Below are 15,173 nucleotides of genomic sequence, written 5' to 3' on the forward strand. Positions count from 1 at the left end.
ATGGCTTTTTACATGACATGCCTTCTAACATAATATGGTTGGTCATCCAAATAGTAGTAATCTTGTCCACTATTTTTTGTTCAACCCTTATATATATAGCTACTTTATAGGATCCTCAGCGGCACCACTTAGAGATCAATCAAATCTCATTGCTCTAAGTTTTACGTGTCAACTTGTCATTGGGTCCCTTTTTCTTTTCTAAATCTTATGTGACTATTTAATTTTTCTTTCACTTTTGTTTATATTAACTTTTTAATTTAATATTTTAAGCATATACTTAGCTTAGATCTCTGGCTAGGGATTTTCATGCCAACATGTTTCGCTTTCTCAGCTTTGTCAAGGCTTAACCCCTAACTATTATACCACCAGAAGCTGTGACCACTACGTCCTCATATCTGACGTCCTCATATCTGACATCCTCATATCTGGTGGTATAATAGACATTGAATACGTATTTTGGGATCCCATTCAATTGCAACAATTCCTAATAGCTCGAGAACAGAAATGAGTTTTTCTTTCTTTTAAAAATGTTTCACCACTATTATTTTCCAATATTTCCATCTTCCCTAGCAACAGCAGCAGATGAATCCAGAGACCAATGGGTAGATGTGAGCTATCCCAATGGGCTCTGGATTCATCTGCTGCGTCTAAGGGAAAGAAAATTAACAGGTAAGACATAATTTTACCTTCCCTAGCAACAGCAGCAGATGAATCCAGAGCCCAATGGGATAGCTCACATCTACCCATTGGTCTCTGGATTCATCTGCTGCGTCTAAGGGAAAGAAAATTAACAGGTAAGACATAATTTTACCTTCCTTCTCAAATTAAAATTATCTCTAATCATAGTGGATTGTATCTGATTAACTTCCAAGAGGTCTTTCTCAATTTTTTCCACTTTTGTATTTATTATAATATTATCTTTTTTCAAATTTGTTATATCCTCCTTTTGTTCCTGGATCTTCTGCTCTAAGTTTTTAATTTGTAGTGACAAAGTCTGTCCCAAAGACATTACTAAATCCCATATTGAATCCAGGGTAATATTAGTGGGTTTAGAAATTGTAAAGATACTTGCTGTCTGTGCTTCATCCTCAGCTGCCCTGGGTCCCTCCTGAATGCCTTGTTCTTCTTGCCCCAATGCTGGTTTCTCCGCAGTCAAGCTCTCATTCAGTGCCAAGCTCAAAACAGCCTCCCGGGAGATAGAGTCCACCACTTCAGATAGACTGTCCTCCTGTGGAGAGCTGGCACTCTGCGGCTGTGGAGGCGGGGTCCTGGCGTCTTGGCTCAGGGTAGACTCCAGCCCAGGGAAACTTACAGCAGCTTCACTTGTAGCCCGCGGTTCCAGCGGGCGACTCCCGGACTAAAATCGGCTCCTGCTGTATACGCCTCAGGAGATCTTCAATAGTTGCCTGCGATGGGGTTCCTAAGTGCCGCAAGGCTCCAACAGCGCTTTTTCCCCTCCTCTTCGGCATCTCCGCGGTTATAGGTAACATAAAGAAAACAAATTCCTGAGAGCATCTTCTCACTCTCAGTTGCTCACAGCCATCTTGGATCTCTCCAACTTCCTGTAGTCGCAAAGAGGGCCTCTGATCGTGTCACTTGGCTCTTTGTTTAGAGTACTGGTGCTAATGGGGTTGAGGCCTTGGTTGTAGGATTGGATAAGAGTGATGTATAGGTTTCCAGTGGTGTATGATAAGGTGAACGCCTATCCATTTCAGTTGTATCATGGAATGAAGCAGGAACGTCCTCTTTCCCCTGCACTTTTTGCCCTTGTGATTGAGCCACTAGCTCAAAGAGTTCATGAACAAAGATTCATGGCCTGGAGATGAACAATAAGTTGTGTTTCTTTGTGGATGACTTGTTTATCTGACTAGACTGGGAGAATCCTTGGGAGTGGTGATGGAAGAACTTGAGGCCTATGGTAGAATATCAGGGTTTCAGGTCAACATGGCTGTCTGAAATTTTGAATGTCATTCTTCCCAGGGAGAGTGTGGCAGAGTTGCAAGCTCAGTATCCTTTTCAAGTAGGTTTGTTCCGCTTTGCGATATCTGGGGATTTATTTGGGAGACGTAGGAACAAACGTGTATGATTTTTAATTTTGGGCCTGGATTACATAAGGTCTGCATGGAGTTGGACTGGCGGGAGAGGCTCAGTTTCTCTTGGGTAGGAAGGGTGGAGATAATGTAGATGATGATTTTGCTCCAACTCCTCTTTTTTGTTTCATATGCTGCCAATATGGGTGGATGATAGGGTTATACACCAATTGCAAAGTTGGGTCTTGAGGTTTATTTGGAGCTATCACTGACTGAGAGTTGGAAGGGTTATTTGGTGCATGGGAAAATCAGAGGGAGGGTTGGCGGTTCCTAATTTTAAGAAATATCAGGTTGTGCAACATTGCATGGTGTTGGAGTGGCTAGCTCAGGACTGTAAGTTTTGGGTAGATCTAGAGCACAATTGGCCTTTGAATGTTCCTTTGTTACACCTTTCCTGGCTTCCAAAGTGGGGAAGGAGTTTGGAAGGGATGTGAGTGCCCTTTTGGGGATTACCTATGAAGGTGTGGTGCCAGACCAGAGCTTGGCTGTTGGAGGGGCATAGGCACTCGTGATTTACTCCTCTTCACTTCACTCAGGAATTTGACCCAGGGAGGGGGGCAGGATGCCTTTCAAAGGTGTGAGGATAGAGGGGCTAGTTTGTGTCGGGCAGTGCTGTGATATGGTTACTCGGGGGGTGCAGATTTTTGTGGAGCTCTGATTTGAAATATAGCTTGACTCTGAGAGACCGGTTTCCTTACATGCAGATTAAACATTATATTCAGAGTGGGGGAATAGTAGATGAGGTGACCCAGGGGAAGACAATGTTTGAACAGCTTTTAGGACCCAGATTGCAGGATGCTATGTCCCAAATATATTGATGTCTCAGTAGTCACAGGGAAAGGCCCTTATGGTATATGAAAGCATGGGAGATGGACTTGGGTAGGCGGCTTAATGTTGGAGAATGGGAATTGATCTGGGCAAGGGTGAGATCTTTGGGATTAGCCACCACTGTTGTAGAGAATGGATATAAAGTGCTATAAAGCAGTAATTTTGAGTAAAGTCACAGGGGGAGGAGGGGGGATTGTTGGCAGGGTTATAGAGAGTGGGAAACATATATACATATGTGGTGGGCCTGTAGGTGAGTGCATTCCTTTTGAGAGTGGGTGTTTCAGATGTTAACACAGGTCTTGGGGGGGGGGGGGTACAGGTGACGCCCTCTATGGAGATTGTTTTGCTTAATGTGAAAGTGGAAGAATTAGACGAGTGTGTTTATAAACTGTTGGGACTCATAGCAGCACATTTGGTGCTTCCATCAACCTGGAAGCAACAGGTCACACCAGACTGGGATAGAGTGTGGCTAAGCTGGACAAGTGATAATGACGTTTAGAACCAAATCTTTTTCAGAGAAGGGAAAATGGTAAAACTAAAAGGCATAAATTGAAGTTGAAGACTTAGGAGTAATGTTAGGAAATTTTTTTTCACAGAGAAGTTGATTGATGCCTGGAATGCCCTCCCGAGGAAGTTAGTAGAGAGGAAACCAGTAACGGAATTCAAAAAAGCGTAGGATAAAGATAGAGGACTTCTAATCAGAAAATGTTTAAAGTTTCGAGTTTATTAAAAATTTGTTATCCCGCCTTTTTAAATTACAAAGCGGCTTTACAATAAATAAAAAACAGAAAGCAGGGTAGTACAGACACATTAAAATTGGTAATTAATTTTTATCCAATAAAGACATCTACAAAGTCTCACAAATCAAACTCACACGAGAGGAAAAAAGGTAGAACTACAATAAACAGAAAGAAAAGAACAGTTAAGGAAAAAAACAGAAGGTAAGGGGTAAAAGTTTAACCTGTATTGCTATAATTGCCACAGAAGCTGGGCTAAAAATCAATTTAAATGTCCTTAAAAGGACAGTCATACTGCAAACGCATTGTTTTTAAGCTGGTTTTGAAATTATCTAACGTGCAGATCTCTCGTAAGTATGCCGGTGCTGAATTCCAGAGCGTGGGAGCAGTAACAGAGAAAATATTATTACGCATAGTACTGATAATTTTTAGCGATGGAATTGTTAACAGATTTTTATTTGATGACCGGAGAGTACGTTTTGAAGTTAGGGGTACTAGAAGTCTGTTGATGAATTCTGGCTGTTCTATTTGTCTAGTTTTGAAGGTTAGCAGCATTATTTTATAAGTGATGCGATGGGGAATACGCAAACCAGTGTGCTTTGACCCTCAGAGGCGTAACATGGTCAAATTTTTTTGCGTTAAAGATAATTTTGATAGCGGTTTTATGGATAATCTGGAGACGTCGAATTTCCTTTTTTGCAATTCCCTTAAATAGGGCATTGCCATAATCTAGGCAAGAGATTACTAAAGAATGAGTGAGAATGTTAAGCAAGGCTTGGTCTAGATATTTTGCAAGAGAGCGAATCATGCGGAGACAGTGAAAACATTTCCTTATGACTGAACTAATGTGATCATGAAATGTAAGTTTCTCATCTAGAGTAATCCCCAAAAGCTTCATGGTTTTAACTGACTGAAATTCAGTGGGTGAGAGTAGCGATTGACCATGCCTGAGTGGGAAGATCATGGATTTGGACTTGTTTACATTAAGAGAGAGCATATTAGTGTAGAGCCAATCACTTATTTTTTCCAATTTTTTATTGATAGTAAGAATGTCATCAATGTTAGTGAGATCAATCGGGTGTGTAAATTATATGTCATCGGCATATGCAAAGATGGAGAAGCCGACAGACTGATCAGAGGGGCCAGGAAAATATTGAAAAGAAGAGGGGACAGAAGTAGCCTTGAAGTATACCAAAGTTATTAGGAAATGTGTCTGTAGTGTGGTTGTTGAATGATACTTTTGATGTGCGGTCTTTAAAATAAGAGATGAACCAGTCTAAGACCTGATTTGATATGCTGATTTCCTTAAGTCAGTTAATAAGAAGTTGATGATCTATAGTATCAAATGCTGATGATAAATCCAGAGAAATTAGTACTATAGAGTTGTAATGGTCAAGGTTGCATAAGATGTTGGTAGAAATCCTATTAATGAAAGTTCCATAGAATGATGTTTTCTAAAGCTGGGAAAATACAATCTTTTCAGTGATTTTAGCCAGAAAAGAGATATTAGAGATCTTCAGCTGCACTGATTTTGAAGTCTTTAATAACGGGGTAGATAGTAGCCTCTTTCCAGAATTTGGGAACAGTGCTTGAAGTAAGGCTGGTGGATACAAAGTCTAGTATGTGAGGACTGAAAATAGAAAAGTGTTGTTTCAGAATGAATGGTGGAATGGCCTCGGTGCTGGAATTCTTTATATTCATAGTGGTAATGGTACGTTGAATCTCTGAAAGGGATGGGATTTTAAAATGAGAGCATTTGGAGAGTAGTAGATTAGCAGATTGGGTGTCAGGGGCAGAAGTGGTGGTTAAGTTGGGCTGAGCTGAGAAATAAAATGGTATAGATGAAGAACTAAGGCTGGTACATAGAAACAAGCGGCAAAAAAGGGCTATAGCCCACCAAGTCTGCCCATTCCAAGTATCCCCCCCTGAATTTACTCCCTTAAAGATCCCACAAGAGTATCCCATTTTTTCTTAAAATCCGTCACGCTGCTGGCCTTTATCACCTGGAGTGGGAGTCTGTTCCAATGATCTACCACTCTTTCGGTGAAGAAGTACTTCCTGGAGTCGCCATGAAACTTCCCTCCCCTGATTTTCAACGGATGCCCTCTGGTGGTCGAGGGTCCCATGAGCCAGAAGATATCATCTTCTGACTCGATGCGTCCCGTGATGTATTTATACGTTTCAATCATATCTCCCCGTTCTCTTCTTTCCTCTAGTGAGTACAGTCGCAATTTCTTTAGTCTTTCTTCATACGTGAGATCCTTGAGCCCCATGACCATCCTGGTGGCCGTTCGCTGAACCGACTCGATCCTCAGCATGTCCTTTCGGTAGTGTGGTCTCCAAAACTGAACACAGTACTCCAAGTGTGGCCTCACCATGGCTCTGTACAACGGCATCATAACTTCAGGCCTCCTGCTGACGAAACTTCTGCGGATACACCCCAACATTTGTCTTGCCCTGGAGGAAGCCTTCTCCACTTGATTGGCAACTTTCATGTCCTCGCTAATGATCACTCCTAGATCGCGTTCCTCCGTGGTCCTAACCAAGGTCTCACCATTTAGTACATAAGTTCTACACGGTGCCCAAGTGCATTATCTTGCATTTTTTAGCATTGAAGGCTAGCTGCCAAGTATTTGACCATTGTTCCAGCAGCATTAGGTCGTGTGTCATATTATCAGGTAATAAACATCTGCCTACTATGTTGCAAAGTTTGGCGTCGTCGGCGAACAGTGATACCCTTCCTCTAAGTCCTTGCGTCATATCTCTTATGAATAAGTTGAATAGAATCGGGCCCAGGACCGATCCCTGTGGCACTCCACTGATCACATCCAACGCTTCGGATGGGGTACCGTTCACCACCACCTTCTGAAGTCTGCCGCTCAGCCAATCCTCAATCCATGTAGTTAGAATGTCTCCTAATCCTATCGATTTTAGCTTGTTCAGTAATCTTCGATGAGGGACGCTATCAAATGCTTTGCTGAAGTCCAAATATACCACGTCCAGTGACTCTCCGGCGTCCAGTTGTCTAGTAACCCAGTCAAAAAAGCTAATCAGATTAGATTGGCATGATCTACCTTGGGTGAACCCGTGTTGGTGTGGATCACGTAGTTTTTCTTCGTCTAGGATTGTGTCAATATGCTGTTTGATCAGCGTTTCTATGAGTTTACACACTATAGACGTGAGACTCACTGGTCTGTAGTTTGCTGTCTCTGTCCTGCAGCCCTTTTTGTGGAGTGGGATTACATTGGCGGTTTTCCAGTCCAAGGGGACCCTTCCTGTGCTTAGGGAAAGATTGAAAAGAACAGATAATGGTTCTGCCAGGACTTCTCTTAACTCCCTGAGCATTCTGGGATGTAGGTTATCCGGTCCCATGGCTTTGTTTACTTTGAGTCTGGATAGTTCGTTGTAGACACTACTGGGCGTAAATTCGAAATCTTGAAATGGGTCTTTCTGGTTATCTCCCGTCTGAAGCTGAGGACCAGCTCCCGGTGCTTCGCGAGTGAATACTGAACAGAAGTATTGGTTTAGTAATTCTGCCTTCTCGGAGTCTGATTCTGCAAATTTACCGTCCAATTGCTTTAAGCGTACTATTCCATCTTTGTTTCTTTTCCTGTCACTGACATAGCTGAAGAAAGATTTATCCCCTTTCTTAATTTTCCGTGCTAGCTCTTCCTCCATTCGGAGTTTGGCCTCTCTGACTGCTGTTTTGACAGCTTTGGATCTGTCTAGATAGTCCTCTTTTGCCCCCTCTCTTCCTAAATGTTTGTAGGCGATAAATGCGTCTTTTTTTCTGTTTAACTAGTTCTGAAATTTCTTTACTGAACCATTGGGGTCTTTTGTTTCTCCTACGTTTACTTACTGTCTTTATGTATCGGTCTGTTGCTTCATGTAGTATGGACTTCAGAGACGACCACATATCCTCCACGTTGTCAGTTTGTGCTTGTTTATGTAGTTCCTGATGGATGAAATCTCCCATTCGGTTGAAGTCTGTGCCTCTAAAGTTGAGAACCCTTGTTGCTGTGTTTGTTTTTGGGAATCCTTTTTTGAGGTTGAGCCATACCATATTACAGTCTGTGTCCTGTTTATGGTGATTCGGTTTAGGATGGGCTGGGAAGGGCTTTGATGGAAACTCCAGTAACTTGGAACATGAGGACTGTGCTGGGCAGACTTTACAATCTATATCCCACAAATGACAAGATGGTTGGATAGGCTGGAGTGAGCTTCAACATCAGCTCCAGTAGCTGGAACCTAAGGACAGTATTTATTTATTTACTAGTTGTTAAGCCCGTTACATTAACGGGTGCTAGAATTTATGTCTGTCTGTATTTTTCTTTCTGTCTCTTTCCTCCCTCCATTTTCCTGTGTAGCGCTGTCTCTGCTTTCTTCCTCAGTCTGCACTCTCAAGCTGTAACATTACTGCTTAGCTTTTTCTCCCTGCAAGCATCTCTGCTCTCTTTCTCATCCCCAGTCTCTTTGCTATTTTTCTCTTCTTGCAGGGGTCTCTGCTCTCCTTTCTCTATATGTTCCTGATTCCTGCAAACTTCTGTTTTCTCTGTATGCTCTTGATCCTGTGTTTCCCTATAGGTGTCTTTTCCCTTTTTTTTTTTTTATTCCTTCTTCATGTATGGTTGATTTATTAAAAGTTTTTTTATTTTTCCTATTTGTTGCATGCCTGTCTCCTTGGCCGCTGTATGTTTCTATTTTTTTGCTTTGTGTGTTTGTTTGTGTTTTTTTTGCTGATTGTCTACTTGGTCGCTGTCAGTCTGTCTGTCTCATTGGCTGCTGTATGTCTGTATGCCTTTTTTTCAGTCTAACTCCTTGGCCACTGTATGTCTGGAAGGTTTTTTTTTCCTGAATTTATCCTTGGGCATTGTATTTTTTATTTTTTTCTGTTTGTCTCCTTGGCTGTTTGTATTTTTTTGCTGTCTCTCTGTCTGTCTACTTGGACGCTGTATGTAAGTATGTCTGTCTCCTTGGCTGCTGTATGTCTGTTTGTCATTTTTTTTCCTGTGTCTCTCTCTCCTTGTCCTCTGTGTTTTGTTATTTTTTCAATCTGTGTCTTTAGCCCCCTGTCCTTCTGTGACTGTCTGTGTGTCTCTCTCTACTTGTGCACTGTTGTTTGTTTGTTTTTTTCAATCTCTCTTTAGCTCCTGATCCCCTCTCACTGACCCTTGCGCGACTGCATGTAATTCCGGTTAGGTTTCCATGGCGACCCTGCTTGCGGGTCTGTGAGTGTAGGGCCGTTTTGTCGGGTCTGGCGGCGCCGGGTTGGGAAGAGTCCTGGCTCCTTTTTTGGTTTTGGCCCGTGCAGAGGGGCTCAACAGCGCACAACCACCTTTCCTTCCCTCCCTCCATCAGGTGCAGTGCAGCTCCACCAATGTTAAAAGCAGCCGCGTCGAAATCGGAGCCCTGCCACTGCCGTAGCACTTTCCCCTCTGCCTTGGTCCCGCCCCTTATCTGACATATGGGACCGCGGCAGAGGGAACGTGTTACGGTGGCGGCAGGGCTCCAATTTCAAAGCAGCTGCTTTTAACATAGGCGGAGCTGAACTGTACCTGATGGAGGAAGGGAAGGAACGGTGGGGCAAATTTGGTCAACGGCAGGAATTGTTTGGCGAACCAAGCACCGTGAAACCGTGAGGAAGGCCGCCGCAGCCTCGCAGCTAGGTAGGGGACAACAATGGCGCTTATGCTCAAGCCCCCACCGCAGCTCCTCTCTCGATCCTGGTGCGGTTCGAGAGAGGATTCATGGCGGCGGCTTGAGCATAAGCGCGATTGTTGTCCAAGTTGCCGAGTTTGGTGACGTAAACCCGCGCATGCGCACTAAAAAAAACGCGACGGGATCAGGGAACACGTTTTTTTAGTGCGCATGCGCGTCCTACCATTTTATTATATTAGATTCATTCAATTATTTAGCCCGTCCTCCCAAAGGAGCCCAGAACAGGTTACATAGTATGTCCACAATATAATCGAGACAGGACAGAGATGACATAATTTACAATATAGACATGACAGTAAAACATACACTAAGCAGCATCTGGTGAGAGTAGGTGGCATAGGTGCGTTGACGCTGATGGCATTTCTGGGAGCATGTCCTTAAGGCACTGGATTTGTGAAGAGGAAGGTTTTCACGGCCTTCCTGAAGCTCCAAAGTACATCTAGTGCCATAGCCTGGGTATGAAATGTGAGTAGGAGCGTTTGCGGGCTGTTTCAGTTTTGAGGGAGCGGCCAAGAGTTATGGTCAGTCATTTTTCTCCTTGGGACCTCAGTGGTCGCTTTGGGAAGTAGATTTGTAATTTCGTTTTTATGTGGTGCAGAATCGTTTCATGGAAGGTTTTAGTGGACCTTACTGTCTATGGCTCAGAAATATCAAAGCAAAAAGACAATTTAATCATGAATTTATAAAGCGTGTAACTAATGAGCAGATTGGATAGACTGTTCAGGTCTTTATCTGCTGTCATTTACTATGTTACTGTGTAATTGGTATGATATATATCAACCAACTGTCCTACAACAACATCACCTGGGATCTTTTGATAGGTGGTGGAGAAAGTTCCGGAGTTGGCGGAGAGGTGGACGTTGAGCAGGGTTTAAGAGACTGGGGGTTTGTAGCTGACTTTACTTATTGGGAGTGTGGGGGTGTTTTAGGGAGGGATGGGCTTTTGATTTGGTGCGTGGATGCATAGAAGAAACCACGTGTATCCACCAGGTTCATTGCTGCTGTTCTTTTGTTGCCATCTGACATGCTTTGTTATTCTATTGTATTCTGTACTTTTAATGAAGGGTGCATTAGCTGTTTTGACATGGGAATTAGATTGGCGTCAAGCACCTTGAATAAGGCAACATGGGCAAGTGATCTTGAGTTAAGTTGAAAATCCATTGTTCAAGGCCCTTGATGATCCCTCCTCCCCTCCCTCCAACTACCATCACCAGTGAGGGTTTTTTTTTTAATGTAAGATTATTTATTGGGAACCAAAAAAGTTCTGTCTAGATTTGTTTGTGGCGTCCCTAACCGTCACTTGGGTGCTGTGTCAGAATAGGGAAAATTAAATGCGACAGAAGTATTACTAGCAACCAGCCATATCTAGTGGGAGAGATGTATCACAGGCTTCATTAGGGGACACCTTTCCCAGGGCAAGAACATTTTTTGATAATTTATCAAAGCTATATATGCGTTTGTGAAATGTTTTTATAGCTGAAATGTACTTAGTCATTTGGTGAACATACAGCAATTGTCTCTTGACTATATAGCAGAATACCGTGGATAAATTGTTCTTTTTGACGGATTTGAAATGTGTATTGACTGGATAAATTCTGTTTTTTTGTATGTTCTTACTTATTTTATGAATGTTGCTATTTGTAAGCTGCCTAGTAATAGCTGGTTGAGAAATGTGTTAAATAAATATTTGTGGTTTTTTTCAAGGTGCACTTGGAATAGTGTGGTTCGTCTTCTGGTGCTGGCTTGTTAGCGATACCCCTGAAACTCACAGAACAATCTCACCTTCAGAACAAGATTATATTCTTTCATCTCTTCGAAATCAAGTATGTAGAATTCTCAGCGTTAGGTACTGTCATGGACAGCCTAGTCAGAACAACAATTTGAGTGCGCCATTTCCAGTTCTCAAATTAATGATGATCAAATTTTATAGGAAAAAAAAAATACAGCTCTTCCTAGTGATTAACATGCAGGGCTCCTTCTACTAAGCTGCGATAGCGGTTTTAGCACGCGCTAAATTATCACGCATGCTAGACGCTAGCACCAGCATTGAGCTGGCGTCAGTTCTAGCTGTATAGCGTGGGTTTTGCGCATGCGGCAATTCTGCACGCGCTAAAAACGCTATCGCAGCTTAGTAAAAGGAGCCCTCAGTGTCGCCTAAATGCAATTGATTTTCTCCGCTTTCTTTCAGCTTAGTACCTAGAGAGAGAGTGTGTGTGTGTGTGTGAGAGAGAGAGTGCAAGGCTTTGTATAGGATTAGCTTGGCTTTAGTGCACAATTATGTGGACATGCAGAGGTAAAAAGAGTTTTGCACAGGAGCTAACCCTATGCAAAACCTTTCCTTATATACCTGCGTACAGCTTATTTAACACTGGTAATGGTTCCATCACAGGGGGATAGCCACTGTAGGCCTGACCCATCCATGTTGCCCAAAGGCCCATCAATCATACAACTGGCAGGGATCTCCAAACTTCACCAGCTGAAGAAATTTGGAGCTGTACTCGCTTACTAAACTACGGCACTCAGCAGTAACACGTTGAACCACTGGAGAAGAGATGGCTCAGGGGGATAGAGGCCTATAAAATACTGAGTGGAGTGGAAAGGGTAGATGTGAATCGCTTGTTTACTTTTTCCAAAAATACTAGGTCTAGGGGATATGGTTGGATCTACAGCCTCAGCACCCCGGGGTTGTGGGTTCAAACCCTGCGCTGCTCCTTGTGACCCTGGGCAAGTCACTCAGTCCTCCGTAGCCCCAGGTACATTAGATAGATTGTGAGCCCACCGGGACAGATAGAGAAAAATGCTTGAGTAACTGATTGTAAAATCCGCTTAGATAACCTTGATAGGCGATATATAAAATCCTAAGAAACTTGAAACTTGAAGTACTGTAGTAGATTTAAAACAAACCAGAGAAAATATTTCTTCACATAACGTGTAATTAAACTCTGGAATTCATTGCTGGAGATTGTGGTGAAATCAGTTAGCTTAGAAAGGTTTAAAAAAGGTTTGGATCATTTCCTAAAAAAGAAGTCCATAGGTCATTATTGAGATGGCTTGGGGAAATCCACTGCTTATTCCTAGGATAAGCAGCATAAAATCTGTTTTACTACTTGGGATCTAGCTAGGTACTTGGGACCTGGGTTGGCCACTGTTGGAAATAGGATACTGGGCTTGATGGACCTTTGGTCTGCCCCATTATGGCAGCACTTATGTTCTTAAGTGAGCTAAGTATAGGATAATCAAGCCATTGTGACATCACTGATGAGGCTGGCTCTTGGGCATTGGTGGAATGAGGCATTATGACATCACAATCTCAGCTCTAGAATGTTGCTACTCTTTGAGTTTCTGCCGGGTACTTGGGACCTGGGTTGGCCACTGTTGGATTCTGGGCTTGCTGGACCTTCGGTCTTTCCCAATATGGCAATTCTTATGTTACGCTTTTATGCCACGAGTAGGTTTAAATGGGACAAAAATGATCCCAGGTCACTCCTGCTTTACCACTTCTGTTTATCAAAATGAGGTATACTTGATCCCTCAATGCATATTCAGTTCATGTGTAAGAACAGAGCATGCTTTGGAAGCTTGCCTCAGCCTCTGAATGCTCTGGTTTACTGACCAAGCTCAGCTCCAAAGTTCTTTAGCTGGCAGGGTATGATGACCCCCTTCTAGCTTAAGGTATTATTAATTTTATTTTGTTGAGGGTGGGAGGAAGGAAGATCGAGGAAATGGCCTGCCTAGTTCTGATCCATTCTAACTGTTCGCCCTCCCGAACACTCAGTTCTGGCTACACCACTGGATATAGCTTTTAGCTATTTTGTACAGATGTAGAGAAGTGCACAGAAAACATAAAAGCTGAGCATAATGATGGGGCTTTAACACCAAATTTGAGGAAGTATAGAAGGGTTAACTTATTCTTCAGCGGTAGTTTTTGTGAGGATTTAATGTCTGTCCTTTTTGCTGCAAGCATAAAGGACCTGCATCTTTTTTTTCTTTCTGGCCTCCATGAAGATCAAAGGTTTAAAACAACGCAAAAAAACTAAGGGGGGTAAACTAGAAGAGCAGGACTGTTGAGAGCACCCAGTTCTGCACTAAGGGGACAGACTTAAAGATCTCAATCTGTATACTTTGGAGGAAAGGCGGGAGAGGGGAGATATGATAAAGACGTTTAAATACCTACGTAATATAAATGCGCTTGATTCAAGTCTCTTTCATTTGAAAAGAAGCTCTGGAATGAGAGGGCATAGGATGAAGTTAAGAGGGGATAGGCTCCGGAGTCATCTAAGGAAATGCTTTTTGACAGAAAGGGTGGTAGATGCGTGGAACAGTCTCCCGGAAGAGGTGGTGGAAACAGAGACTGTGTCTGAATTCAGAAGGGCCTGGGATGGGCACGTGGGATCTCTCGGAGAGAGAAAGAGATCATGGTTACTGCGGATGGGCAGACTAGGTGGGCCAATTGGCCTTTATCTGCCATCATGTTTCTATGTTTCTAAGGGTAGTTAGAGCTTCGTATAGATCTGAGCCAAAGAAAATTGTTTCAGCACACGTCTGCTCATGTGCTCGAATGCCGTTCTGCATATAAAGAAGTATTGTAAAACTTTTATGCAAAAAATAGCGTTCCAGCACATAGGCAGATGTGTGCTAATAGTAATTTTCTACTCAGACCTGCTCACAGCTCTGGCTATCTTAATTCACATGTGCATGCATCTAATGTGCTCCTGTAATAGAAGGGAGAGTATTGTTTCTGGGGTAAAAGTAGCTGGAAAGAGCAGTGTGTAGTTCCAGCGAGGGAGGAAAGTTCTCTTTTGGGGATAAAGGGTGCTCTAATAGAGACAAGGGTGGTGGAATTGCCTGTGGAGTTGAAGAAAGTAAAAAGAAAAGTGGAGGGATTTTATATTATGGTGTTTCAAGGTAGCAGTGGTCACAGGTTCAGAAAAGAACTTTTCCTGGTCATTTGTCTCAGAATAGGAAACCTTCCCCAAAAGTCTCACTGCTAATCTACCTATAAAAGGTTTATATGCCATCTTCTTGAAAACAGACATTCAAGATGGTTCACAGAAGACATAAAACCAATAATAAAAGATATAGAAAGCACGCAACACTGGAGAGACGCATGGTGGGAGACTTGACTCTTGGCCCGGGTTGCAAATTTTTGTCAGGTGTGGGAGCACTTCTGGCAGGACCTCACACCGCGTGCTCGCAGTAGACTTTTGAATCTTTAAGATTTTATTCCCACTCTCAGCTGTTGGACTGGCCATGGATTCTTGGGGAGGGGAGGGGAGGGGGGATGGGAGGGGAACTGATTATATTGTTGAAAATGTTATTTCCTGACTGGTACTACTGTTTATATTTGCTTCTTACTGCTGGAATAATAAAAAATCATTTAAACATAAAAGATATAGAAAACCAAATAATATCACACAACAACAAAGACCACAGAAAATCTTCCTAGCACACACAGGTCATCCCTGGTTATTTTCAAAAATGTAACTCTTCCTCTCTCTGGTTACTCTGTCCTAAATTTTCTCTTCATTTTGTCTTTTCCTTTCACTGGAGTTCCTTTCTACCCTAACCCTTGTTAACCGTGTCGAGCTTTGCGAATGTAGAGATGATGCGGTATACAAACCCAAGGTTTAGTTTAGTTTAGTTTAGTTTAGTTTAATCTTCAAGCGTCCCTTCCCAAAACTTCTACATCTGTTTATTTTTATTCCATACTGCCTTTCAGGATAAAATCAAAGCAGTTAACAATCTTAATAAAATGAACATTTATAAAGGAAGAAAAGAACTACAGTGTAATGATAGGACA

General features: G+C 42.6%; 1 protein-coding gene across 1 annotated transcript in view; it reads left to right on the plus strand.

The window, feature by feature from the left end:
- The window catches only part of SLC17A5 (solute carrier family 17 member 5), an 87,591-nt gene that overhangs the window by 44,141 nt on the left and 28,277 nt on the right, over positions 1–15,173 (plus strand). The window contains exon 6 of the mRNA XM_033938163.1: positions 11,078–11,196. Within this exon, the coding sequence (XP_033794054.1) occupies positions 11,078–11,196 (119 nt within the window). The remainder of the gene's footprint in view (positions 1–11,077; positions 11,197–15,173) is intronic.

The sequence above is a fragment of the Geotrypetes seraphini genome, chromosome 3, assembly GCF_902459505.1.
Source record: "Geotrypetes seraphini chromosome 3, aGeoSer1.1, whole genome shotgun sequence".
Classification (NCBI taxonomy): Eukaryota; Metazoa; Chordata; class Amphibia; order Gymnophiona; family Dermophiidae; genus Geotrypetes; species Geotrypetes seraphini.